A 27,676-nucleotide genomic window follows, 5' to 3' on the forward strand; every position below is an offset into this window, starting at 1 on the left:
TGTCCAGGGCATTATGGTGCCAGCGAGCCCATACCCTCACCGGTCCGTGGGGCCTCGATAGCCTCTTCGGAGACCCGCGGGAAGAAGCTCGAGATGTAGGGTCTGTGTCCTCTGGGGCGGAGACGTCGCCAGATTCCATGGTCAGGCTCCGCCCATCGGGCCCGCCCCCACCGCAGGCCCCACCCCATAGGGCGCCCCGCCCCACCCGCCGGGCCCCGCTCCGCCCCGCCGGACGCCCCGCCCCTAGGAGGCGGCCGCACACGGAGGTCGGGGGCATGGAGGAGCGGTGGCGGGCGCTGCGCGCGAGATCGTCCGGAGCGAGCTCAGGCGCCGCCGCAGGCACACAGACCCGGGGAGAACACCTCGGGGCGTGACGCGACACAGAGGGCGTGGCCCGGGCTGCAGCGCCTGACGACCCGGCAGGGACCGCGGGTTCCCGTGCCCGGGGCGCACCTGGCGGCGGCGCGACCCGGCCAGACTCAGCGCTCCGGAGCCCGCAGCGACGGCCGGAGGATGGCGCAGCAGCAGATCCCTGTGTCGACGGAGACTCGGAAGTTCACCCGGGCGCTGAGCAAGCCGGGCACGGCGGCGGAGCTGCGGCAGAGCGTGTCAGAGGTGGTGCGCGGCTCGGTGCTCCTGGTGAGCGAGGCGCGCAGGTGGCGGGCGGGCCTGGCCGGCGCTCTGGTAAATCCGGAGCAGACAGGGACAGGGAGCGGGCGGGCAGCGGGGAGAGCTCTTAGGGAGCCGCAACTTCCAGAGTCCAGAGCTTGCCCTCCTAGGGCTGTTCGTCTCCTCCTGGGAAATTTCCGCCCTCGGTCTACTTCCCTGCCCCCATGTTACCTGTCTTCTGCCAACTGGGAAGTTACTCTGTCCTCATCGCATCCTCGGTGTTCTGGGGGGCTTGGCAGGTGCCCCGGCCCCAGAGCGTGTAGGGGAGGTGGGGTCTTTCCCACCCAGCCGGCTATCCAGCGTAGAGATGTTTCCACGGATGTTTTGGGTGGGCAGATCTCTGCTCAGTGTGGTGAGCTGGTCTCCGGAGGCTTCTTATGAGTGGCAAGGGTGAGCTTGCTCATTTCATCCTTGGTACAAATTGCTTTGAAGTCTGGGGACGTGAGGCAAGCAGAGCAAGGCAAATCAAGATGAACCCAGTCGTGTCACTCCTGGGAACAGGCCTCTGGGTGTGAAGAAGGTGAAGTTTTAAAAATCAACTTTTCCACAACCAGGGATGGCCCTGCTGTATTTGGAAAAGAGGGCACGCTCAGATGCTGGGCTGGTGCCGGGAGAGAGCAGTCTGTGCTGGAGGGAGCTCCTCAGGGCAGCTGGAAACTTTTAGCAGCCCTCTGCGTTTGTTTTCTTGAAGGGGACTTGTTTGTGGGTGTGTTCATTGGAACATGTGAGGAGATCAGCCTTGAAAATAGTGTCTGCGGCCTTTGCGCTGCTGTGTGTGTGGGATTGCCGAGGAGCGTTGTTTATGGACACAGGGCAGATGCTTGCTTTAGCGGCAAATCCTTCCTGGGCAGACGGGGTTGCTTGAACGATGCTGGTGGAGATGTGTGTTGCTTTCCATATCCAGTCTGCTCAGTTTGAGTTTTCTGTCGTTTACCAGCCCTGCCGACTCACCCGACATCTCTCAAAATTGAGTTTGATTTGCGGCAATCGGGGATTTTATTTTTCAGTTTTACGGAACTTGGTCAGTTGAAGAGTGGGCCAGAACCTGGCTGGCCGTGTCTTTGAAAACTCTGCTGACTTCTGCTGCTGAAGCACCATTGCTTTCTGAAGCTGCAGGAGAGAGTAGTCTCAACCCCTGTGGCTCCTCTCTCCTCTCAGCTGGAACTCTGTCTTAATTGGGGTGCGTCGATCATCGGGGATGTCAGGAAAAAGTGGAATTAATGAAACATTTTACTGTGCTGTGATTTCCACAGTGCCCCACCAGTCAGTGTGTTGCAGTTCTTGACTGTCTGGTTCCTGTTTGAGGATGGCCCGTTGACAGCCAGTATTCCTACGTGGGACGTACTTCAGTTTAGGTCTAATGACACTTTTAGTAATATGCATTTCCCTTGGTACTCTTAAATATAGCCAGACGCTTTGCTGGTGTCTCAACTCTTAATCTCTGTCTGTCTGTCTGTCTGTGGTCATTTGTCTGATATAATCTGTGATGAAATTATTACAACTATGAGGAAGATGATGACAGCTTAGGTACAGGGAAGGCTCCTGGCCCAGATGGGGGAATGCAGTTCAGGAGAGGAGTCTGGGAGAGGTTTCAAGGCACTAAAAATTACCCATGAATCTCACCTTCCACCCTCTTCCTCTTGCGGCTCCTGTATCTGCCAGGAAGTCACAGCAGGTGCACCTGTCACATAAATTCTGGCCCATCTCTGTCCTGTGAGCATCTCTTGGCCCATCCATACATTTTTGGATGAAAGTGTTGACCGGCTCGGCTTTGATCACCTAGTGCTAACCTGATACCTACAGTACCCTAAATGCTCAGTTCTCACCAGATGACTCAAAGTAGCCGGGAAGACGGCCCAAGACTGTATGTGATGTAAGGGTTTAACATGTGCTATGCAGATTTCATTGTTGAATAGATCCCCCCTCTTATGGACTCAGATCTGTGAGTCCTTTTAAATCATTTTGTATTAATTTGAGGAGCTTAAGGGTAAGTGTACAAAATTGATTTTGCTGTGTTAGACCTTTGTTTCATCCTGTGAACTAAATAATTACCAAGAGTTTGCCAAATTTGGTTTACATGCATCCCCCCCTTCCTTCCCTCCCTCTCTTCCTCCCTTCTTCCCTCTCTCCCTTCTTTTGCTTCCTCTCTTCCTTCCCCTCCCTCTTCCTTTCTCTCTTTCTCCCTTCCTTACTGGTATTTGTAAGTTTCAGGCCTTTTAACACATTTCACCGCTATATACTTAGTGTTTGTTTTTAGAAACTAGGAATAGTTTCTTACATGACTGTAATATATTATTTATGACCGCAATAATATAATGTGTTATTCAAATTTCTTTGATTAAAAAAACCCATTTGATGGTTTGCTTTTATAAAGATTCACACAAGTCTGGTGGCAGGCCTTTTAAAAAGTGTCTCACTCATCTATGAGATTCAGGACTATTTATATTGGGGAAAGACTTCATGAGGGTTCTAGTTTTTAACCCTTGAAGTTTACCAGTTCAGAGCATGGACTGTAGTTCTGGCACTGTCCCTTACCAACTGTGCAGCCTTAGTGTGTAATTTAACCTTCACAGGCCTCAGTTTCCTCATCTGCAGAGTGGGCATAATATTTAGAGTTACGGGGCGATTAAATGAACAGTACAGTTAAAGCTCTTAGTGTAAGCATGTTTCGAGGCAGCTCTTTGCACTCGCTTAGCTTTTGGCCTATTTCTCTGGACCTTGGGGCTCTTGCTCTGTTAGGTGAGGGGTTGGACTAGATTGTTTTTAGAGACCTTTACCTGAGCTCAACAGGCTTTGATTCTAAGTGACTTTATGAGCACTAGAAATACTAGTGGTAGTGTTCCTGGCTGTGGAAAAAGTAATCTGGCTTTTGGTTATGACTGAGAACCTTCACAGATGAAGGATTTGCTTTCCATGTTTTATAATAATCCAGAGGGCCTCGGGCCACAGGTTTGAAATGTATGCTTGCCAGGCAGGAATCCTAGAACCAAGCCCCTGCTCAGGGATTGTGATTGCCTTTGGAATTCCTGAGGAAATTTTAACCCAGAGCTATCAGCTGTGTAAAAGACAGCATTCTAATGGCCCAGATCTAAGAAAATATACCACGCAAAGAACCCTTTCCTTACAAGATTTGTATGAGTGTCATGGCGCCTTGGCTGGCTTGCAGATGGTCCTACACTTGGGTATTGACATACAAGTCGTCTGGCTGCCTGTCCCTGTCCTTACTGATCTTATCTCCGTATGTTCTGCTTCAAACTCTCCTTGGATGTCAAGCCCTTGCCAGGGATACCATTCCATACCCCTTTGAGATACCGCATCGAGAAGTGAAGTGACCCAGGTCAGGCCATCCCTGGCGTTTCCTTTGTGTTACTAGAGAAGGAAGGCAGGCCAAAGGCGTGGGGAGATAATATCCTGTGCTCTGTGGAGGAGGCGTCCCTCACCCGTCCAGTGTTATCTGAGGTAACCTGAGACCCGAGTTAGGGGTGTTCTTTGAAATCCTCAGATAAGGTGAACCTCCTTTTGGCTATAACTTTAAATCAGATATGTTAGTACACTGACAGCTGAACCCGCCTGAGCTCCTCCCTGCTGTCTCTCTCCACCCTCTGGTGGAGTCCTAATAAACAGAAATGTCCCAAAATACAGGAAACAGGGTGGGGCCCATCTCCAGCTAGATAACCAACAGCACGTTCCATTTCTCTAGTTCCTAGCGCACTAGAACTTTTAGGGGCGGTGTGAGCATGAGTAATGTCCTGAGTCTGGCTGAGTGGGGAGGACAGACTCTGTGGAACTGTTGCCCACATCCTAGATGAGTCTGAGCTTGGGGACTGCGGGTGCCGGGAGATGCTGCAGCGGCAGTTCTTTGTCGTGTTAGGATGTACGTTCTCCAGAGGCAGACACTGCAGTCACCTGTGGTAAACCGGAAGACGGTAAAAGGAACACTACTAAAAAGAGTCAGAGGCTGTCCTACCGATTCACAGCTGTAACCCCGGCACCTCAGAATGCTGAGGCAGGAGAATCACCAAGAGTTTGAGGCTAGCCTGGGCTACAGAATGAGAGCCTGTCGCAAAGATCACACACCAAAAGATTTTAAGAAAACGTATGCACGTTGGGTACAGCTGCGCATACCTTTAATTCCAGCACTGGTGAGGCTGAGGCTGGCAGATCAGTAAGTTCCAAGCGGCCTTACTTTTATGTCGTAAGAGCCATAAAAAAACAACCAAAAGCTCCTCAACAAGGCGTACAGAGTCCTTTACAAACGCGAGCCCTTATTATCTTAGTGTAGAGTGGACTGGCTATCTCGATAACATAAATTTGGAGACAGCATTTATGTAGCATATATGGTGTTCTCAGATGTGTGTGAGAACCTCCTTGGTGGGAAGGTCAAGTCCTCTTAGGTCAGCTCAGTAAGTGGAAGGACTGGGTCTTGAACCCAGGCCCTGAAACTTTTTACCTTTAGCTCTTAGCTACTCTGCTTGCTGTTTCCCCATCTTACCATGAAACTTCTGTTCTGCATCATAAGGGCCATGCAGTTAGCAGTCAGTAAACTCAATGGTACTGTCCTCCAGCATTATCTGTAGGTCAATCTCTGCTGTAGTGTTAAGTTAAAAACAGAACAGAACCGCATGAAGGCCAGGAGAGAAGCCTCCCCAGGGATGAGGCCCTGATTGGTTAGACAATTGTCCGGTTGGACAGCCTTAAAATTATATACATACAAGAAACACCCAATGAACTGAGCAGGTTACTATATCTAGAGTGTGTGTGTGTGTGTCTGTCTGTCTGTAACGATAATACAAAGAAGTCTTGAATTTGAGAAGGGAGTAGGGGTGAGGATGGAAGAGTTTGGAGGGAGGAAAGAAAAGAGGGAGAATGATATAATTATACTCTAATTTTAAAAAATCTTATGAATCTTAAACAGGGTTTTAAAACAAAAACTCTCCAATAGAAATAGTCATTAATTAATAGGTAATTTCTCAGAGAAGAGACTATAGCTAGCCAATTTATAGCAAAACAAAACAACAACAAGATATTTATTCTTGCTAATACAAAAAAACATTAACCAAAACGAGATACCATTTCTCCCTGACAGATTTGCTAAGATGGAAGACATATTTGCGAGGATGGGGTGAAGTGAGCATTTTGGTTTGCAGTGTGATACACAGCTTCAGGTCTCTGCTCACATGGTATTTATGAGACCTGCATAGCGTGATGGTTGGCATAGCCTCTCTGCACTTGATATATCAGTCAAGAATCTTACCACGCTCCCACCCCAGTGCCCAGTATGTAAATTTCACAGATACTTCTGGCCTGAAATATACACCAGAGGCAGTGTTTGTCCAGGGCCGAAACTGTGAAATGCTGACCATGTGCATGCTGGGTAAAGTTCATACCCTGGTCTCAATAAAATGAAGGCCACTTGTAAAGCTGCCAGAGCTTTGTGTTTGAAGAATGACTTGAGAATGTTTTTACATGGTAGCATGGAGGGTGATGGTGGATTTGGGTCTGAGGCTTTGGACCAGGCCTCTCATGCTGTTCTGTAACACCCTTGCTTTGTTACTGACCCATACACAACATGAAGAAGAGTGCTGACCTTCTGAGGGCCAACATTTCATGTGTGAAAAGTGGGTGTGCACATAGTAGTGTACACATAATAGTGTGCGCATAGTAGTGTATACATAGTAATGTGCACATAGTGTGCACATAGTAGTGTGCACATAGTGTGCACATCGTGTGTACATATTATTGTGCACTTAGTGTGCACATAGTAATGTGTACATGATAATATGTACATAGTAGTGTGCACATAGTAGTGTGTACATAGTAATGTGCACATTGTAGTGTGTGCATAGTGTGCATATAGTGTGCACATCATAGTGTGCACATAGTAGTGGTTCACAAAGTAGAATCTGGATTAAATGAGTAAATTCTGTCAAAGTTCCCAGAATATTCTCCGATACACGGTAACATTTAGTATTGTGGCTGGTTGGAGCTAAAAGTCACTATAAAGTGAAGTAAAATCCACATTGGAATATTTATACGTATGAACCAAGATGTGATTTTATGAAGTCTGTCCAGTGCAAAAAGAACATTTGTGAGGGACACGAAGAAAAACCTTTTAGCCTGTATGTTCATTCCAAAGAAACTCAGAGTCAAAAAAAACCCCACATGATTTTGGGCATACCCCATCCAGTGTGAATAGAGGATGCAGTTTCATAAGAATGAGGTTGAAGGAGGGGCTGTTCTGTGGCAGCATCATTTTCGTTAGCACAAATCTATGTGTGTGGTGCCTGTTGCAGCCTTCAACAGGAGCTAGATTGCATTGTGGTAACGGTCCAAGTTTTTAGATATGGGGTTTTGGCAGGTTCATGGTTTTTTTTTTTTTTTTTTTTTTTTTTTTTTTTTTTTTTTTCCCCTACCATGTCCTTTCCTGAGTCCTAGAATTTATGTGATTATTTTTACTGTTTTGGAAATGATTGGCAGCAGATGATTCTGAGAATGCTGTGGAATGTGGCCAGTGGGCTGGCTGTACCACAGACTGCAGGAAGACTAGTGAATTTCATTCCTGTTGAACATATAGACAGGAGCTCACTTTGTAGTCCTTGCTTGCCTGGATGTAGACAAGACTAGAACTCACAGGTGATCCCCTGCCTCAGATTTCTGGAGTGCTGGGATATATGCTACCATGACTGGTCATTTTTATTTTTCCTAATGAGGAGCTTTGTCTAATCACTGTTGACTCTAAATCTCTGCTCATGTTCTGTCCTGACGAGGTCCTTATGGTCTCAGCCCTTAGAGCCACCATATTTCTGATCACATGACCTCAGCAGTGAGAATAGGTTGGGTGCCCAGGTCTGTGTTGTCCTGTGACCTGGATTGTTGGAAAAGCCACCATCTTGAAACTTTGTAGAGAATAAAAGGATTGTAGTGTCTTGGGCTTACCATGTTCATATGTCATTGGCTAAAGGGAGACCTGTGGCTACACCCAACTCCAAACGGCATGAAGAAGGGCAATTCTTCAGTCCTCTGTGTGTGCATTTCTGAGATAGTCTTGTAATCAAGTCCAGCCTGATCCTGAGTTAGATGATGGCCTTGACCCGGATGATGACCTTGAACTCATGACCCTTCTGCTTTTGCTTCTGTAATGCCAGAATTAAAGCAAGTATCACCACACCCAACAAAGCCAATCCTTTCAGTAGGCCCGGGAAGGAGAACTCAAGTCTTTGATGAGCCTCAACTCAACGATGGCTGTTGCAGCTTGGCGTCAACTTTTCTCTGTCTCCTGCTCTGCAGAGCAGGGGCCAGGGTCTCTCTTCTCTGGGCTCTGTGCTGCAGCTCTTACCTCACCCTTGTGGGTTCGGTGCGCCATCTGAAGACACACTCAGTGCTTGCCAGGGCCCTTGCAGTCTGTGGTTCTCCCAGGAATGCTCCTTGTTCTCCACACCTGTACTCAGTCTTCCTATTCACAAAGATGGGCTGTTCTCTCCTTTTGCTTTGTGCTGTTCAGCATGACTTTATGCTAATTTGTGTGTGAATTTAATAAGTTATTTGTCCCACTGACTGTTGGCTTACTGTGTTTCCCTAGTGCCTATATACATACATACATACATGGCAAATTGTGTGTGTGTGAGTTTGTGTATATGTATGTCTCTCTGGGTGTGTGCTTGTGTGTATGCATGTGTGTATATGTGTGTTTGTCTATGTATGTGTGTATGTGTGTGTTTGTGTGTAGTGTGGTGTGTGTTTGTATATGTATATGTGTGTCTGTGTGCTCTATGTATGTGTGTGTCTGTATGCATGTATTTGTGTCTGTGTAAGTGTGTTTATGTGTGTGTGGTGTGTATGTAAACTTTTTTTTTTGAGGCAAGATTTTGCTCTGTAGCCCAGCCTTGGCCTGGGACCCACTGTAGTCTAGGCTGGCCTCAAGCTCAAAAGCCATGCTCCTGTCTCAGCCTCCTGAGAGCTGGGATTATGAGTGTGAGCTACCATGTCTTGTGTGTTAACAAATTCACTGAAGATGAACACACCTGCCAGGTCTCATTTTCCCACTTGGTCCCTGAGTCCTCTGTGTTTCCTCCCTGTGCCCTTTCTATTGACGTACCTTACCCGGTGTCAGACCTGTGCCTCCAGTTTGCGTCCAGCATGCTGGTTTCTTGTTGCCACAGTGCCTGGTGTATACCGTAAGGCTGACGCCATGTCTGCTTTAGGGAATGTAGGTCAGAGTTGAACTGCTAGGATTTTTAAACAGCCACACATTTGAATACAAAGAGCACCCAGATGTGACTGTTGGACTAGGTGCTTAGGAGTTCATTCTTTTAAAGACAGAACAAAGCTCAAATACCACCAGTTAAAGTCACCAGCCAGCCATGATGGTACATGTCTGTAAGCCAAGTAGTGAGGATGCTGAGGCAGGAGGATTGGCGAAAGTGAAGGTCCGCTTAACCATCGGCAATACTGCTCTCTCACTGACCAGGATGGAAGCTGCTTCTCTTTTACGCTTTGATTTGGCATATTCTTTTCACCTTTTCTGTTTTTTTGTTTTTTTTGCCCCTATTCGTAGGTTGAATCACCCACATTAAGGGCATGTTTGATCTGATCAGATTGGAACTGCTACAGTGCAGGCTGACCTCTTTTTTTCTATTGGACAGGGATAAACAAAATCTAGATGGCATATGGGCCAAGACTGCTTCATCATTTACTGACCGATGAGCTGAGAGGGAAAGTCGGGGAAGCCTGAGTCCTGGGGTCTCACTTAACTCCCTTGGGGTGTATCTAAAACTCTATGCTTAGTTTGACATACTGCATTTTAAAAATTAAAACAAAGCTTTGTCTTATTGAATGTATATGAGTGTCTGTCTGCATATATGTAAGTGTACATGTATGTAAGTGTACCACGTGAGTGCCTGATGCCCACACAGGTCAGAAGAATGCACCAGATCTTCTGGAATTAGAGTTACAGCAGGTTGTGAGCCACTACGTTCGTGCTGGGAACTGGACGTGGGCCTCTGGAAATAAGCACTCTTAGTCACTGAGCCATCCATCTTTCCAGCCCCTAGAAATTCTGTCTTGTCAGAAGATGCATGTTCAGTCATGTGGATCTAGAAATGTTCTAATGAAGGATGTTTACCGCGTTAAAAACAGGTTACGGCAGTCTGTGCACAACACGACTTACTTGGAAAAAGAATTGGCAACCTCTTGTTCGTGACAACACTTGATGAGCTCACAGATGCAGTGGCAGTTGTCTTTGCTGCAGGACTAGATTAAAGGTCAGACGCGTGTTCCCTGCACTCCACGACACGCGTGTGCAGATGGTGTAGCCCCGTTTCCTGTTTCTAGGGCAGTGTTCTCCTGGATGGCAGTGGCTGGGTGGTAGGACTTGGGCTCAGGGGGCTCCAACCACCTCCTCCATTTCCTCTTTTAGTTTCTTCATCCAGAGAATGGACACCCTAATAGCACTTACCCAAGAGATCTTTGTGAAGAGTGGAACAGCTGAATATTAAGCACTTAGTGTATTAGCACTTGAGTATGGCTTGGCATACATAAGTGCCTGCTCACTGCTGGCTGCTGTTGGTCCTGAGGACAAGATATAGAAAACCATATAACCCTTAAGCACACTGCTCCTGGAGAGTAGTTCCTGGTGCATGTTATGGTAATACTGAGTAAGGACGAAGCTGGAGGGCATGTAGCTGTGTCAGCTGCAAGAAAGGAAACACAGGAAAAGGCAGTTAAGTGGTTCTTCTCAGGTGCTCTGCTTTCATGAGTTAATAATCCATTGAGGATGTGTAGCTTGGTGCCTACACAGGTGTGTGTGGTATTGTGTTCCTGAGGTGAGGCCGTAAGTATATTTTAGTAGCAAAATATTGTCAGCCCAGCCCTGGGAAATCGCTCAGCTGGTAAAGTGATTGCCATGTAGACCGGAGGACCTGAGTGGTGGTGTGCAGTGGTGTCTGCTTGCAGTCTCTTACCTGAGGAGGTGGAGACAGGATCTCTGTGGTTCACTGGCCCAATGGAATATTAATAGGTGAGTTTCACATCCCAGTCAGAGACATTCCTCAGAACAGAAGGCAGATGGATCCTAGGGAATGACATTGAGGTTGTCTTTTGTCTTCCACAAGCACCTGCACACCTCGATAGCACACACACACACGCACACACACACACACACACACACACCCTGACAACCAGCTAAGAACCTAGCATTCAGCACTTATAAAAGAGGCTTGTGTGAAACCATGAAGTTTTATGTTCGATAGTTTTATAATGTCTACACCCCACTCCTCCCACAAAAGACAAAACCAGAACTCATCTGTCTGAGCCTCTGGAATATATGGATGATTTTAATTATCTGTTTTTTGAAATTGTTTTTATTTTGTTTCTTTTTTTTTAATTGGGGGAAATTTAAGGGGACACAGCTAAAATTTGTTTTATTTTCTTTCTAGCAGAATAGTTAGACTGTATCTATAAATTTTTATATATTTTTTTCCTTTTTCTTTTTTTGAGATGGTCTAACACTTGCTCAGCTGGCCTTGAACTCACTATATAGTTCAGATGGGTCTCAATTTGGAGGCAGTCCCCTGCCTCAGACTTCTGGGTCCTGAAATTATAGACATGGCCCATTACTATGCCTGGCCAAGACACTAATTCTAGATCAGAATTTTGTGAGAGTTCTTCAGTGCTGAACTTGAATCTTCTGGAAAGTATCTTGAATTCTCCGGGCTGAGAGAAATGTGTGGTATGGATATAAGAGCTTACTCTTTGTAAATGGAAGGCCACTTAGAGAGGTTATCTGGTGTAGTTTCCAAATTTTAGAGGCAGGAGGAATCTGTCTCAGGTAAGAGTCGGTCTATGGTCATAGCTAGTAGTGTTAGAGGCAAAACCAGAGTCTGCTTTATGGACACTGGTCTAGTCTCTGAGGCTCATTTTCACTTAGACTTTTACTCTGTGCATTTTCTTTTTCTTGTTCAAAGAGGTCTCCATTAATGTGATAAAAGAATGTTGACTTTTTTTTCCTACAAAGATTCTTCTACATGACTTTATTTCTTATGAATCTGAAGATTGTATATGTCAGAATTCCTTAGAATTCCCAGAATTCCTTAGAATTGATTTTGTGAAAAACCAATGAAGAGAGTGATTAGAATTTTTGGGTAACATGTTGCTCTCTATCTCTGTCTCTTTGTCTGTCTCTCTGTGTATCTGTCTGTCTCTGTGTGTGTGTCTGTCTCTTTCTGTCTCTATATCTGCTCTCTGTATATGTGTATGTCTCTGTCTGTCTGTCTCTCTTCTCTTCCTATCTATCTATCTATCTATCTATCTGGGTTTGCATCATAGTATGCAGAGAGGTCAGAGAACAACTTCTGGGAGTTGCTTCTCTTCTTCCACTGTGTATGCCCTGGTCGTCAAATTCAGGTTGTATGACTTGGTAGCAAGCACCATTACTCATTTGAATCTCTCTGGCCCAGATATTAAGGTTTTAAAGGGACTTTATATTGGTTCACTACTAACCACACAGAAGGCCAGAGATTTCCCTGGAGGAGTTAATATGCTGTCTAACCTGAGCAAACACACCTCTGCTGCCATTTGAGGGAGGAGGACTCACTAGTAGGAGTTTCTTGAGTCAGGAGCCATCACACTTGGTAAGTTCCTTTCAAAGGCTAAAGTTTTAGTGCCAGAGAAGGAGGGTTTGAAGGTAAGCCTGCATGCTCTGAGGTAGAGGGATGGACAGGATGGGCTCCTTTGATAGACATTCTGCAGGATGTCTTAGGGTTTACTGCTATGAACAGACACCACGACCAAGTCAATTCTTCTTCTTTTTTTTTTTTTTCATTTTGTGACTGGAGCTAACTTACAGTGTGGACTAGGGCTGGTTTAGAACTCAGAGATCCATTTGACTCAGCCTCCCTGGAACTAGGATTAAAGGTGGGTGCCACCATTCCTAGCCCAAGGCAACTCTTATAAAGGACAACATTTAATTGGGGCTGGCTTACAGTTTCAGCGGTTTAGTCCATTATCATCATAGCAGAAAACATAGTGGCATGCAGGCAGACGCGGTTCTGGAAAGGTAACTAGGAGTTCTACATTCAGATTTGCAGGCAGCAGGAAGAGAGATTCGGCCACTAGGCCTGGCCTAAGCTTCCAAAACCTCAAAGCCCACCCCCAGTGACACACTTCCTTCAACAAGGCCACACCTCTAATAATGCCACTCTCTGAGTCTATGGGGACCATTTGTATTCAAACCACCACAAAGGAGTAGGTACAGAATTTGAGAATACCTTCCATCGTGAGGCATTTTATCTGTCTGTACAATCATGGAGTCTTGGCATGTTGAATATTCTCTACCCTAGAGAGTAAGCCCCAAACTGTTCCTACCAAAGTCTTTCCAGTGTCTTGTCGGGGGAATTGGTATAGCCAACTGAGCATAGCATGGCATTCTAGGAAAACTAGACACTGCTATGGTGTTCTTTATGTCTTGACCAGGTGCCTGTGTCGAGTCCTTCATGGTCAGGAGACACTGACCAGCTGCAGCTGACTTAAGCTGCAGGATGGATTCTTTCTGACCCTTTCACTGGGTTAAGAGCTAGCTTGGTGCAGGCTTGAAGCTCTTTTCCACCTTTAGTGACCTTTGAGAGGTCAAGGGGCAGAGGTTAGATGGAAGCCAGTCCATGCTGCTTTTCTGACACCCCCACCTCCATTATCTGGCCATGGCTTTATGTGGTAGAACAGATTTTGAGTCTATTTAAGCTTTAAGAAAATGACATTAACTGAGAAAAATACAATGTCATTGTAGTTATTATTGTTGTTGTTTTTGAGACAGGGTCTCTCAATCTAAGTCCTGGCTGTCCTGGATTTCAGTCTGTAGACCAGGCTAGCCTCAAAGTCAGAGATCCACCTGCCTCTGGTTCCTGAGTGCTGGGACTAAAGGTGTGTGACACCACACCTGGCCACTATACTCTTTTCTTTTTTTTTTCTTTTCTTTTCTTTTAAAGCATGGTTCTGGCAAACATTACAGCTCCCTGGTGGCCACTGGCTCACTTACCAAACATTGAAAGGAAAACTCTAGGTTAAGACACTGGCCTTGCCTTCAGAGTGCACAGAATGTAGATGGGAGAGGAGTGGAGAGCCCTGTTTGTGTTAGTGGCTGCCTTCACAAGTCCTCTTGTCAGTCTTACACTCTGGAAGAATGGAGGTTGTCACCAGGCTGGAAGATCTGGGAAGTGGAAGCATAAAATGCATAATTTTATGAGTACTTGAGAACTTGCTGGAATGATCTGAATGGGCAGTGTGTGCATGTGTGAGGTAACCACTTAAGAGTCCTCTGTATCCCCAGGCTGTGGTAAGTTTGGTGCTCTCCAGCTAGGTGACAGAGGTGTTAAGCAGGAGGTATTAAGTATGGCCTTAGATTCCAGCCCTTTATGACCTGAACCAGGAAGGCTGTGAGCAGATATCTGAGAATACCCACCTCTGTTTCACAGGCCTGGGGAGAGTGTAGAGTTATCTGCTTCCTTGCTTCCAGATGCTTCCAGATAAACTGTGGCAGACAGACAAGACTCTTATCTCCCATTATAAACCATCACCAAAAAAAGAATTAGCAGTGAGCCATTAGGGGCCTCCATTTATTAGAGACTGTTTTAATATGCCATTTAGCTAGTCCACTTTAAAATACCCAGTCATGGTTGGTGCCGCCTCAGCCGTGGGCACCCCTACCCCCAGCTGCTTTTCCACCCATTGATAGATCTTCAAGGCTGACATTCTGGAGTCATATCAGTGTTCTGAAGTTGGTCAAGCTTGAGGAATCTCAATCTCTCTCCCCCCCACTCCCTTCTTCTTTTCTTTTCTTGTTTCCTCCCTTTCCTCCCCTTCCTTCCCTTTTACCCTAGGTTAACCTGGAGCTCACTATGTAACCCAGGCTGGCCTAGAACTCCTCAGCCTTCCGAGTCCTGGAATTACAACTATGGGCCACCATGTCTGGCTTCCATTCTGTTCTTAAAGATGAAAATGAAAGGAAACCTTAAAAACAGTGGACTCATATACAGTCACGCAGTGCAAGGATGTATACCCTGATGGCTTGATTGTCACCTCATGAACTGTCCTGTACTTGACTTGTTCTAGGTAAGCAGAATGAAATGTGACTGGTGCACAGTGGCCTGGTTCTGTTTGGATGTGAAAGTCTTCAGTGTTTTCGAGTACAAGCGATGTCACCATGTAGACAGATGAATTATAGATGAACAGGTGTTCTCAGCTTCCTCTTGAATCCCCTTGCGTCGTATGATTGTAGATCTCGTCTCTTTGAAACACCGTCTTCCCTTGGTACCCTAATACCACATTGCTGTGTCTCTCCAGTTAGTATGGCTGCAGTAGTAACAGCCTTTCCTATCGTCCTTTCGATTTCCTGTAGCCTTTCCCTAGAAGAGTGGGCACTTCCTGTCCTGTCTCCTTTTAGAGCTAAGTCCTCCCCTCTGTGATAACTTCCTTACTCAACGTTCTCTTTCTACCAAGACACTTTGTGAAGTCTGGAAGAAAAGCAGCTGAGGGGAGAGTTTGTTCGGAAGAGGAACAGTGAACATTTATCCCTAATGGAAGGCAATTCACTGTCTTAGTAGAAGGGAGTGAGGAAAGTGTTTTCTGTTTCATGTTAACATCTGTCTTGCTCAGTGTCAACTGCGCATGTAAGGGGTTGGATTGTGAGCTGTTTGTAACTGGTGATGAGATATGTACAGAAATTAAGAATAAATATTTATATGTGGGTGTGGTGGCACATACCTTTAATCCCAAGCACTCTGGAGGCAGGGAGATCTCTGTGAGTTCTAGGCCAGCCTGGTCTACATAGTAAGTTCAAGGCCTGCCAGGACTGTGTAGAGACAGCCTGTCTCAAAAACAAAACAAAAAAACAAAACAGAATAAATGTTTAGATATTTACAATCTATTGAAACTGATAAAGAATTTGGATTTATATGTCATGTCTTTGTTTATTTCACTTAATCACTGTGTGTATTTTATAAAAGTATTGGTCCCCAGGAGACTAGAGGAGAAAGTGACCTTTCCCCACACTTGGTCTGCACAGTGCAGTGCAGGTTTGTGGGGAAGCCGGGTGGGGTATTTTATTTGAAGTGGTCAGTTTGGACGGCAGGAGTACCTGCGTGAGTTGGGAGGAAGAAGGATGCCCTCCTTAGCCTCTGTGGTGGGACCCCTCATGACACGGTCTCAGGTGACTCGAAAGGAGTTACAGGGTGGAAGAGATGTGTGGATACATGGGCACTGACATCAGCTCAGACCCAGCTCCAGTGTTTGGTTGGATGTGGGAAAGGGCTTCCCACAGACTGAGCAGGACCCATTGGGCCATCACCAGGCACGCTGTTTGGCTCGCTAGCTGTGGGGAGGGAACCCAGGCTCATGTTTGATCTTTCGGTCCCTGATCTTCCTTCCATACCTTGACTCTGTAGATGTGGCATCCAGACTCGATAGCCACTTTCTCCTTGTTCCCCGGACCTTGCAGTTCTGGCGTGGAGAGTGAGTCTCCTGTGGATCTGTGTTTTCTGGACAGGACCTCTCTGTGCGTTTGCCTTTTCCTAATCCCATCTTTTATCTGGCAAGGGCCAGTTTGTGTTTTTGGAGTCCTGAGGGGTGACCAGTGGACCTGTAGATTGTCAGGACCACTTCTGAGCCTCTCTGACTCTGTGGCTTCCTGATTTTCCCTTTCTCTTCTGCCAGGGCGAAGGGATAAAGACCTGAGGCCAGCCCTCAGCTGCTGCTAAGGGATATTGAGGACCAGCTTTTGTTTCTCTTGCCTTCTGTGCAGCCTTGGGTGTATTCAGAGGGGATGTTTTCCCTTGAAGGACCAACCCATTTAATATTGAGAAAGCAGGAAAGCAGGTTTTCCTGTTCCGCAGCGAACAAAAGGCAGAAAAGCAGGCAGGGGATGGAGACATCCTGTCCAGCAGGCTGGCCCTGCAGATGCAGACAAACGTGCCCCATTCTTTCCGAGTCTTTGAGGAGCTGGGAAGGCAACTGGACACTCACTTGGCAGGCCAATTCCACATGGTTTTCCCCTTATTTATGGTGTTTAATGAGAATGTTATAAATGTATGGTTTGCGATTTAAAGTGGTCACAGAGCTATAAACATGACAAATTAGAAAGCCAGACAGACTTCCCCCTCCCCTTCTGTGCTCCTCATGAGGTCATTTTAAGTTTGCCTGGGAGGGGGCAGCGAACTGTAAAACAAATGTAAACTTTATATTAAAGTCCTACATTACATTGCAGAGTCTCTCAAAGAAGCCAGAATTCTTGCTGTGTTAGGTAGGCTATCACATGCTGTTAGAGCCATTCCTTGATACTTAAAGAAGTTTTCCTCTCACCACAAGAGGAATTGACATTAAAGGAAAAATCAGGAAATGCATTGGCATCTCAACGGTGAGAACCATGGAAGTGGAAAACGAAAGATCTTTCGGAGCAGGGATGATGGAGAGACCTACCTGAGACCCTCAGCAAGCTGCCTGGTCCTGATGTCACCCTCCGGGTCTGCCTTAGACCTAGGTCATTGCCCAGTCCTTACAGGGTTCCAGGGTTTGAACTATCTGTGACAGAGGGACACAGGAAGACAGAAAGGACAGACACAGGGACACAGAAAAAGCTAGGATCAGATGGGCTAGGCTCTCAGATGGAGAGGACAGTACCCCTAGAAACTGAGCGTGGTGGCTACATAGAGTTGGGCAGGGAGCAGGGGCTTATTCCATACCTGTAAACCACATTGTAGGAGTGGTTAGCAGTCTCTGTAGGAGAAGAGTCTTCAGGCCACAATCATGCCTACGGTCTTCCTGTCCCTCTGTGTCCACGGCCTTCCTGTTCTCCCACCGTCCTGCCATGTTGACAGATGTTTGGGTGTTGTAGGGACTGAAGTGTGGGCTCCACTGTTTTACCTCAGTAAATGTTTACAGAGCTCCTGTCAGCAGCGTGAACTTCCAGTCGGTTTATTTTACAAGACAGATCCTTGTATGGCGTGAGGTTAACAGTCTGTGAAAATACATTTGCCAACAAATTGACTAATCATTTTAAGGATTGGAGGATTAACATGTCAGATGAGAAGTGTGGGTTTGGACCCATTTAACAAAATATTTACTGAATGTTGTTACTTTACCATCAGCTGAGGACAGACCCCAGAGACCAGCTTTGGTCAAGATGTAAGTAGATTATCAGTTCCCTTTAAAGAGAGACAGAACTTCAAAAGGAGACATTGGGAGTATCTTGTGGTGTCCTGGGAAAGGCCACAGTGACAGCCCAGGACTGGAAAGATAAAGGAAATGAGCTTCTTGAAGGTGTTAGTACAGTCTAGCCTCAGGGAACAGCACAAAGGCCTGAAGCAAGAAAAAGTGTGGCATGAAATAGAAACTGAAAGTGGATCAGTAAATACAGCCTGTGCTGCCGAGAGGAGAACTAGGGGTTGCGGTGAGCTTCAGACCGGTGATGGGAGCCCAGTGTAAAAGATCCTGCAGGATGTTAAAGGTGTGGAGACGTCAGGTGGTGGTACACACCTGTAATTCCAGCTCCTCTAAAGTGAGTTGGAGGCAGTGTTGGAATCTCTGAGTTCGAGGCCAGTCTGGTGTACAGAGCGAGTTCTAGGACAGCCTGGGCTACAGAGAGAAACCCTGTTTCAAAAAACTTTAAAAACAAGTGTGGGATTTGTGCAGTCATGCAAGGCATTAAAGTACAGACCTCAACTGTGTTTCCATCGAGTAGCTGGTGCACACGGAGATGAAATTGGGAGAACAGAGACATTTACGGCGGTGTTATCACAGAGCACGAAATACCCGGGAATAGATTTAACAAGAGAAGTGTATGATTTGTCTATGAAAACATGAAAAATCTGAGAATAAAGAATAGCACTAGGAATAAAGAACAGTATAGGCTTGTACCGCCATATCCAGGGTAGTCACACCCAGGGTAGTCACACCCAGGGCAGTGCTAGAACTGAACTTGGGGCCTGTGCCTGCCAGGTGAGTATTTCACCAACCGTACCGCATTCTGATCTCCAAATTACACCGTATAGTAATATTGTTAATACCACTTAATATTGTTAATAGACTCCCTGGGGAATACTGTGCTATTGCCTCTGCCTTGTTCATACAGATACCTGTGAGAGCCAGTATGGGTTTAACAAGTGTCGTATAGAATTGCAAATAACCTAGAACAGCAAAAATAGTATCAAGAATGAACCAACCAGACTGGAAGAGGGCCACTTCCCTGATGCCAAAACTTAACACAAAGCTACAGTCATACAACTCGTGTGATCACGGCGTAGGGCGTGGGGAATGGAGCATCGGGAATGGTTCTGTGTGATCAGTGGCTTGTGTTTATGCGTGTGAGATGTCCTGCTCCTGTGTGTGTGCACCACGTCATTTCGCGGGGATCCTTAACATGTACAGACTTTTGAGGTTTTCCTAGAGTTCCTTGAGTATCATTACTGATACTGATGTTCCTTACGAATTTATGAATAAAGTTGATCTACCTAACATCTGAGGTCTGTTGTGAATGTTCCTTGAAGCCAGAGGAGGTTACAAGATTTCCCAGTGGAGAGTATGTGCAGCTTTTCTAAGTGTTCAGGTAGCAGAGGGATGGTGGGCCAAACCAGAAAAGAAAGCTATGTTACAGAACCAAGCTGTATTCCTGGAGTACCCTTAGCTTCTGGGCTGTTAAGTAAAAGATGCTATGTGCATTGCACTGCTGGCAAAGTCTGCAGAAGCTCGCTGTAGCCAGCCTGTGGCTGTCACATAACACCCACAGGTCCTCCAAGGGGGGGGGGGGCACACACTTCCTTACCTGTCTGCCTGGGCTCTGCCCATTCCTTGAGGGGCTTCTCTAGGACTTCTAGGAGGGTGGGAGTGGGGAGGGAGAGAAAGAGGAGGGAAGGAGGGAGAGAGGGAGAGAGGGAGAGAGAGAGAGAGAGAGAGAGAGAGAGAGAGAGAGAGAGAGAGTCAGAGTCTTTCTGTCTGTCTGTTTCTGTGTGTGTCTGTGTGTGTCTGTTAGGGGGTACCCAGAGCTGGTCTCTCCTGTCTGTGAGGGTCCTGAAGGAGATGGTTCTTTTGGCTCTTGGGGAAAAAATTGTTTGTGGAAGGGGTGCCTGAGCAGGAGTGCCTGCAGTGGCATCGCCTGCAGTGGCAGCGCAGCCCCTTGGAGCTGGAGCATTAGCGTTCTTGCAAGCACAAGAGAGTGCTTGGAGGACGTAGGTCCTCCAAGTGAGTAGTACTTGCTCCTAACCACTGAACCACCTCCCTAGCACCCCTCTGCCTCTTCCATTGTCTGGTAGACCATGGGATGGTCTATGCTAAGGTGCCCAGTACTACTATGTTAGGGTCTGACCCCTTAGGCCCAGGCTTTTGAAGTTGGGGGATTCTGTCTTCCTGGTTTGTTGGCCATATGTTAGGTGTTGAGAGAGAGATTATACAAATACTCTGGAGCAGTGTCCCCCACCCTTCCTGTATCATTCTTTTGCTTGTAGAAATACTGTTTGGTAGAAGCTGCAGGATTCTCTTAGCAGTCTAGGACTTCACCAGTTTTCAGTGTAACAGAATTACTGTGTTATCAGTAAAAGAGAAATTACCATGAATGGCGCTATCTTCGAGCATAGTTAAAGCATGGCAATTAGTTTACTGTCCTAAGTGGAGTGCCTGCTGACTGCTGAGCGTGTCAGAAGCCAGCCCGAGACTCTTATCTGGGTTCTCAAAATTGCTCCTCTCCAAGGAGAGGGAAGTTACCGCCTCTAAGAGCTTTGAAGCTGTTGGATTTACTGGGGAGTCTTTTTCCCTCTCAACCTTCACTTAACAAACTGTGTTCACTTTTTCTTTATTTAAGGTGTCAAGTTAGTGTTAGGGGAACTTGTAAGTGCTAACAAATATTATTTTATTTGGGGAATATTATGCAACTGCAGTGATGTGGAAATTCCATGTATGCAAAGTCCCCTGAATCTGTGGTTTCGTAAACCACAGATTGAAATGAAGTCCTGTTGACCAACCAGTGCAACCAGGATTTTCCTACCTGAACAGTAAGATAACCATTTAGGAAATAGGACTTAGAATTCTTGGTTTTTTCTTATTTTATGTTTATCTGTTTTGTGTTGTTAGATCTAAGTCCTGGTGCATCCCCTCCTGGTATTTTGACATTTTTTTTCTTGTGTATGCTAGGGGGTTATCTGTTGTGGTATTATTGTTGCCATTATTGTTTTTATTATTAAAAACAATATTATTCTCAGTTGCAAGTGACAGAAACTCAATCCGTATAAGCATAAAAACATCTGTGTTTTAAGATTTTATTTTCGAGATTTGTGTGTATCTTCTATTCATGGGTCCATCTGTGCATACAGTACCTGTGGAAGTCAGGAGATGGCGCCAGAGCTCCTGGAGTTGGAGTCACAGGCCGTTGCGAGCAGCTGTGTGTTAGGAACTGAACTTGGTTCTCTGCAAGATCAGCCATTGCTCTTAACCCTATCTTGCTACTCAGCAAGAAACAGGTCTCCCGCTCTCAGACCCAGCTCTAGCCTGCCAGTGAGGGAACTGGGTCTGTTGCCCCCTCTTAGAACTCTCTACTGTGTCCCTTGCTGTGTGGTCATTAGGAGACTGTGACTCCCAGGAGCCCCACTGCTCAACCTAGGGTTCTAGCCCTTCCTCAAAACCAGATGCTATTGGTTGGCCCAAAGGAAGGCCTATGGGGCAGGCTGTTCTTCATGAATGAACCCCCTTGCAGGGACAGGGTAGGATGAGCCCCCTTGTAGGGATGACAAATAATTGGGGGGGGGGGGGCGGGGAGTGTCTGCCAACCAATAGGTGTCCCTTGTGAAGACTTTTTTTTTTCTTTAAAAACTAGAGCTAGAGGGAAGTTGTTGCCACAAACCTTAAGTCTGTCCAGAAATGACTTTTGGATTCATGTGTCTGGTTAACTGACACTTGGTTTTTACTCAGGAAAGCCTGGGTCAGGTCCAGATGACTCATTATGGACATAGCATTTTCCGTCTTAGAGTTAAAAAATACAATGTCAGTTGCCCTTTATAAAGATATTAACTGCACAATAGTAGCTTTTCACTCTTAATTTAGTGCTTTCTATTTTAAAAGATCTGTTTTAAAAGATCGTCTCTGGGGTCTGCAAGGCAGTTCAGCAGGTAAAAGTGCCTGCCGCCAAGCCCTGTGGCCTGCATGGTACCTGGGAGAGAACCATCTCCTGCAGGTTGTCCCCTGACCTCTACACATGCACTGTGTCAGGCATGTGCCTGCTCAAACACACATACACAAGTAAGTCTAGTAATTTAAAAACTTCAGAGCTTGTGGTATCACTGAGGATTTCTCACTGAACCTGAAGCTGGCTAGCCTGGCCACTGGAGCTCAGGGACCCTCTCACCTGTGCCTTCCATCACTGGGATTCCAGGTATTTACTGCCATTTTTTTTTTTTTTTAAAGACTTGGGTACTGGGGATTTGAACTCGGATCCTCAGGCTTATGTTGCAGGTGCTTTACTGATTGAACTGTCTGCCCAGCCCTTCCTGATCCCTACTGCCTCTTTTTCCTTTTGAGCAGACTCTCACTTTATACAAGCCTCAACTCATAGCAAGCCTTAGCCTCCCCAAGTCTGAGCCACCATCTTTGGCTTCTCAGCACCATATCACATGGCCTCACAGTGTCAGAAAGAGTAACTGGACATGCAGGGCAGCTGGATCTCCTGTTAATGTTATCAGTTATATCTGTAGGGGGGAAACATCTTAAAATTATTTATGGTTTTTTGAGAGAGGGTTTTATGTAGCCCAGGCTGGCCTTAAATTCACTATGTAGCCAAGGATGACTTCAAACTCTGGAGCCTTCTGCCTTCACTTCCCACATGTGCTACATGCCTGTCTTTCACATTTGGATTTCCAAAAATAATTTTTGCATATATGTTCTAAAAATGACCCATAAAAATATTTGGTGCTTTCTATAGAAATAAATACTTGCAGAAAATAACTTTGCATTCTCTGGCTTGGAAGAAGAGCCTGTGGAATTTGGATTTGTCATCTTCAAAGCATTTGGTGTAAGCAAAAACCCAGTAAGCAGACTGGGTTCTGTTTCACTCAGCTACAAAGACACCTTTATTACGGAGACTGTGCCCTGTGGTGCTCAGTGCAGCTGGGTTCGCTTCTGTCCCCGGATTTGGAAAGTGTGGCTGAGTTCAGAAAGAGCCCAGCTGCCCTGGGCTGGGGATTTATGACGGACCCTGCATCTGCTCTTGAATGTGGGGTTCCAGTCTGGTGTCTGTCTTCTCTTGAGACTGGAGAGACACTATGCAGGCATGTTAGTCAGTAGTGTCAGCCTGGAAGAAGAATCAGGGAACAGGCATAGTTGCATTCGTGTAATTAATTATGTGTAGTTAGTACCATGTGCAACTTTGGGTGACTTTCCATCCAAACCCCAGTCCAGATTCCTGCCCCGTTGCTGTGTTGTCCTGGCTCTGACAGCAGATGTGCCGCCTGACAAACCTCGCTTGCCTCTGTGCTCCCATCCACCCGTTAGCCCAGCCAGCCTTCTCTTATCAGGTGCAGGCTGGAGCACCTCTGGCCAGCACAAACACTGCTGCTTCCTGCTCTCCTCTTGCCTTTCCGGTCCCTCGAGTAGTCCCCTTTCCTGCTTCTACCCAGGGACACAGATTTTGTCTTCTGAAGGTTTCCTATAGTGTGGGTCTTTGATGGAATCCTACTTGAGGACATGTTTTAAACCCCCTACTATCTTTTTTAAATTTTAGTTTGTGTGTGTGTGTGTGTGTGTGTGTGTGTGTGTGTGTCTGTCTGTCTGTCACTGTCTCTCTCTGGAATAGCCCAAAGAATTCCCCTTTGTGCAGCTACTTCAGTTGTCTATGTTAGGGCACATTATAGATAATTTCTTGACCCCTAACTAGCCCCCCAAAAGGTATGAACTGGATCTAACTTCTTTTCGGCTCTAAAGTGTCGCACCTGCTCAGTCATGGAGGCCGACCTGCCTGCCTGCCTGCCTGCCTGCCTTCTTTCCTTCCTTCCTTCCTTCCTTCCTTCCTTCCTTCCTTCCTTCCTTCCTTCCTTCCTTTTTCTGTGTAATTTTCTCTTGCGCTTTATTTGTGCACTTAGGCCAAGTCGTAGTTAATCTTCCATCCTTTGAGTCCCCTCCCAGCAGAGATGGTAAGAGCCTCAGCGAGTGGTGTAATGGGGGTTTTCTTATGAAATTCATTTTCTTCCAGTCATGAGCTCCCACCCTGGCACCCTGTGTGCTGCACTGCAGCGTAATTTGTGAGCGTGTGGGGAGAAGGCAGGCCCATGGCGGTTTTTTAGAGTTTGGCAGGAGGAAGCAGGAGATGGGCCCAGGAATTCTGGAGTGATGTCATGGACTCTCATCAAGCTCTGAAGCTCGGCTGCTCTTGTTAGATAGCCAGGAGTGCTGCTCCTGTCTCTCCTCCCCTGCTTTCCCAAGTTTGTTGAGATGTAGCTCGTATATGTATATGTACACATAGTATGTATATATAAACATGTATACTTATGTGTCACATATAATATGTATGTATTATATATTATATGTGCATATTATATATACATATAACAAAATATATTTTTATATACATATACACACATATATAGTCTACCCTGTAAAGCTACAGCTCAATGTTTTGTTATCATTAGTTGTTATTGTGATAAAATATATATAGACTAGATGTTACCATTTTAATCAATTTTTATTTGGAAATTGTGATAAAATACATACAAAAGTTTACCATCTTATCCACCACCCACCCCTTTTTGAGATAGGGTCTCACCATATATTTCTGACTGCCCTGTATCTCACTATGTAGACCAGGCTGGCCTTGAACTCAAAGAGATGCTCCTACCTCTGCCTCTTCAGTGCTGGGCTTAAAGCTGTGTGCCAGCAAACCCAACACATCTTACTGTAAGAGCACAGCTCACTGGCACTGAGACACTTACATCAATCATAGTTTGGCTATCACCTCTCATCTCCAGGACTCTTGTTTTCTCTAGAAGTAACTAAACACCCACCCCTTTGGGTCTTCCCTGGGCAGTCACCATTCTACCTTCTGTCTCTGTGAAGTTGACCACTCTGAGACCTTCACAGAAGTAGAGTCTTACAGTATTTGTCCTTTCATGACTGGCCTCTTTCACTCAAGGTTTGCTCTTGACAGGGTCATCCATGTGTCAGGACGCTTTCCCCTTCTAAAGGTTGGATAACATCCCACTGTTGTTTCATTTTGTATACCCATTCATCCACAGATACTGGTGGTTTCATTTTTGGCTTTTGTGGATAATGATGCATTGAACATTGTTGTACAGTGTCTATTCTAACCCCTGCTCTCAGTATCTCGGGGGTATGTATATACCTGGTATTGGAATTGTTCCTCCAAGTTTGCTGTGAGTTTGTATAAGTTAAGTAGAAACACTTAGTCATTGAATTCTTGACTAGTGGAGCAGTGCTTGTATGCATTCATTTGTTCATTTATCTATTCATCCATCCATCCACCCATCCATCCACCCGCCCACCCACCCACCCACCCACCCATCCACCCATTCATCTATCTGTCTGTTCATTCATCTACCCATCCATCCACCCACCCACCCACCCACCCATCCACCCATTCATCTATCTGTCCGTTCATTCATCCACCCACCCACCCACCCACCCACCCATCCACCCATCCACCCATTCATCTATCTGCCCGTCCATTCATCCACCCATCCATCCACCCACCCACCCACCCATCCACCCACCCACCCACCCATCCACCCATTCATCTATCTGTCCGTCTATTCATCCATCCACTCACCCACCCACCCATCCATCCACCCATCTACCCATTCATCCATCTGTCCATTCATTCATTCATTCATTCATTCATTCATTCATGCATTCATCCATCCACCCATCCACCCACCCATCCATCCATCCATCCACCCATTCATCTATCTGTCCGTTCATCCATCCATCCACCCACCCACCCACCCATCCACCCATTCATCTATCTGTCCGTTCATTCATCCATCCACCCACCTACCCACCCACCCCACCCATCCACCCATTCATCTGTCTGTCCGTCCATTTATCCACCCATCCATCCACCCACCCACCCACCCATCCACCCATTCATCTATCTGTCCGTCTATTCATCCATCCACCCACCCACCCACCCATCCATCCATCCACCCATCTACCCATTCATCCATCTGTCCATCCATTCATTCATTCATGCATTCATCCATCCACCCACCCACCCACCCATCCATCCATCCATCCATCCACCCATCCACCCATTCATCTATCTGTCCGTCTATTCATCCATCCACCCACCCACCCACCCACCCACCCCACCCATCCACCCATTCATCTATCTGTCCGTCCATTTATCCACTCATCCATCCACCCACCCACCCACCCACCCACCCACCCACCCACCCATCCACCCACCCACCCACCCCACCCATCCACCCATTCATCTATCTGTCCGTCCATTTATCCACTCATCCATCCACCCACCCACCCACCCACCCACCCACCCATCCATCCACCCACCCACCCATTCATCTATCTGTCCGTCTATTCATCCATCCACCCACCCACCCATCCATCCATCCACCCATCTACCCATTCATCCATCTGTCCATCCATTCATTCATTCATGCATTCATCCATCCACCCATCTACCCACCCATCCATCCATCCATCCATCCATCCATCCATCCATCCATCCATCCACCCATCCACCCATTCATCTATCTGTCCGTCTATTCATCCATCCACCCACCCACCCACCCATCCATCCACCCATCCATCCACCCATCTACCCATTCATCCATCTGTCCATCCATTCATTCATTCATGCATTCATCCATCCACCCATCCACCCACCCACCCACCCACCCATCCACCCATTCATCTATCTGTCCGTTCATCCATCCATCCATCCACCCACCCACCCATCCACCCATTCATCTATCTGTCCGTTCATTCATCCATCCACCCACCCACCCACCCACCACACCCATCCACCCATTCATCTATCTGTCCGTCCATTTATCCACCCATCCATCCACCCACCCACCCATCCATCCACCCACCCACCCATCCATCCACCCACCCACCCATCCATCCACCCACCCACCCACCCATCTACCCATTCATCTATCTGTCCGTCTATTCATCCATCCACCCACCCACCCACCCATCCATCCATCCACCCATCTACCCATTCATCCATCTGTCCATCCATTCATTCATTTATGCATTCATCCATCCACCCATCCACCCACCCACCCATCCATCCATCCATCCATCCACCCATCCACCCATTCATCTATCTGTCCATCTATTCATCCATCCACCCACCCACCCACCCATCCATCCACCCATCCATCCACCCATCTACCCATTCATCCATCTGTCCATCCATTCATTCATTCATGCATTCATCCATCCACCCATCCATCCACCCATCCACCCATCCACCCATTCACCCATCCATCCACCCACCCACCCACCCATCCACCCACCCACCCACCTATCCATCCACCCATCCACCCATTCATCTATCTGTCTGTCCATTCATCTATCTGTCTGTCCATTCATCCATCCACCACCTACCCACCCACCCACCCACCCATCCACCCACCCACCCACCCACCCATCCACCCATTCATCTGTCTATCCATCCATCCATCCATCCATCCATCCATCCATCCATCCACTCACCCACCCACCCACCCACCCACCCACCCACCCATCCACCCATTCATCTGTCTATCCACCCACCCATCCATCCATCCATCCACCCATCCATCCATCCATCCATCCACTCACCCACCCACTCACCCGTCCATCCATCCATCCATCCATCCATCCATCCATCCACTCACCCACCCACTCACCCGTCCATCCACTCATCCATCTGGTTTCATAGCAGAACCCTGTATGAGAGCTCTCCCCTGCTTATTATCTGCTAATGGAAGTCATGGCTGATTTGTGTGTTGGCTTGTGAACT

At 46.8% G+C, this 27,676-nt stretch overlaps 1 protein-coding gene across 5 annotated transcripts in view; it reads left to right on the plus strand.

Annotated features, from left to right (window-relative positions):
- The first annotated feature begins 261 nt into the window (after positions 1–261).
- Positions 262–27,676, plus strand: part of Dock9 (dedicator of cytokinesis 9) — a 252,226-nt gene continuing 224,811 nt past the window's right edge. For 4 of the 5 annotated variants that reach the window (XM_034499085.2, XM_076930554.1, XM_076930562.1 and 1 more), the window contains exon 1: positions 263–639. In XM_034499085.2, the coding sequence (XP_034354976.1) occupies positions 514–639 (126 nt within the window). In that variant the 5' untranslated portion in view covers positions 263–513. Of the gene's footprint in view, positions 640–27,676 lie in introns of all 5 variants that reach the window. The other variant, XM_076930545.1, reaches the window with a different exon arrangement.

Source organism: Arvicanthis niloticus, chromosome 3, assembly GCF_011762505.2.
Source record: "Arvicanthis niloticus isolate mArvNil1 chromosome 3, mArvNil1.pat.X, whole genome shotgun sequence".
Taxonomy (NCBI): domain Eukaryota; kingdom Metazoa; phylum Chordata; class Mammalia; order Rodentia; family Muridae; genus Arvicanthis; species Arvicanthis niloticus.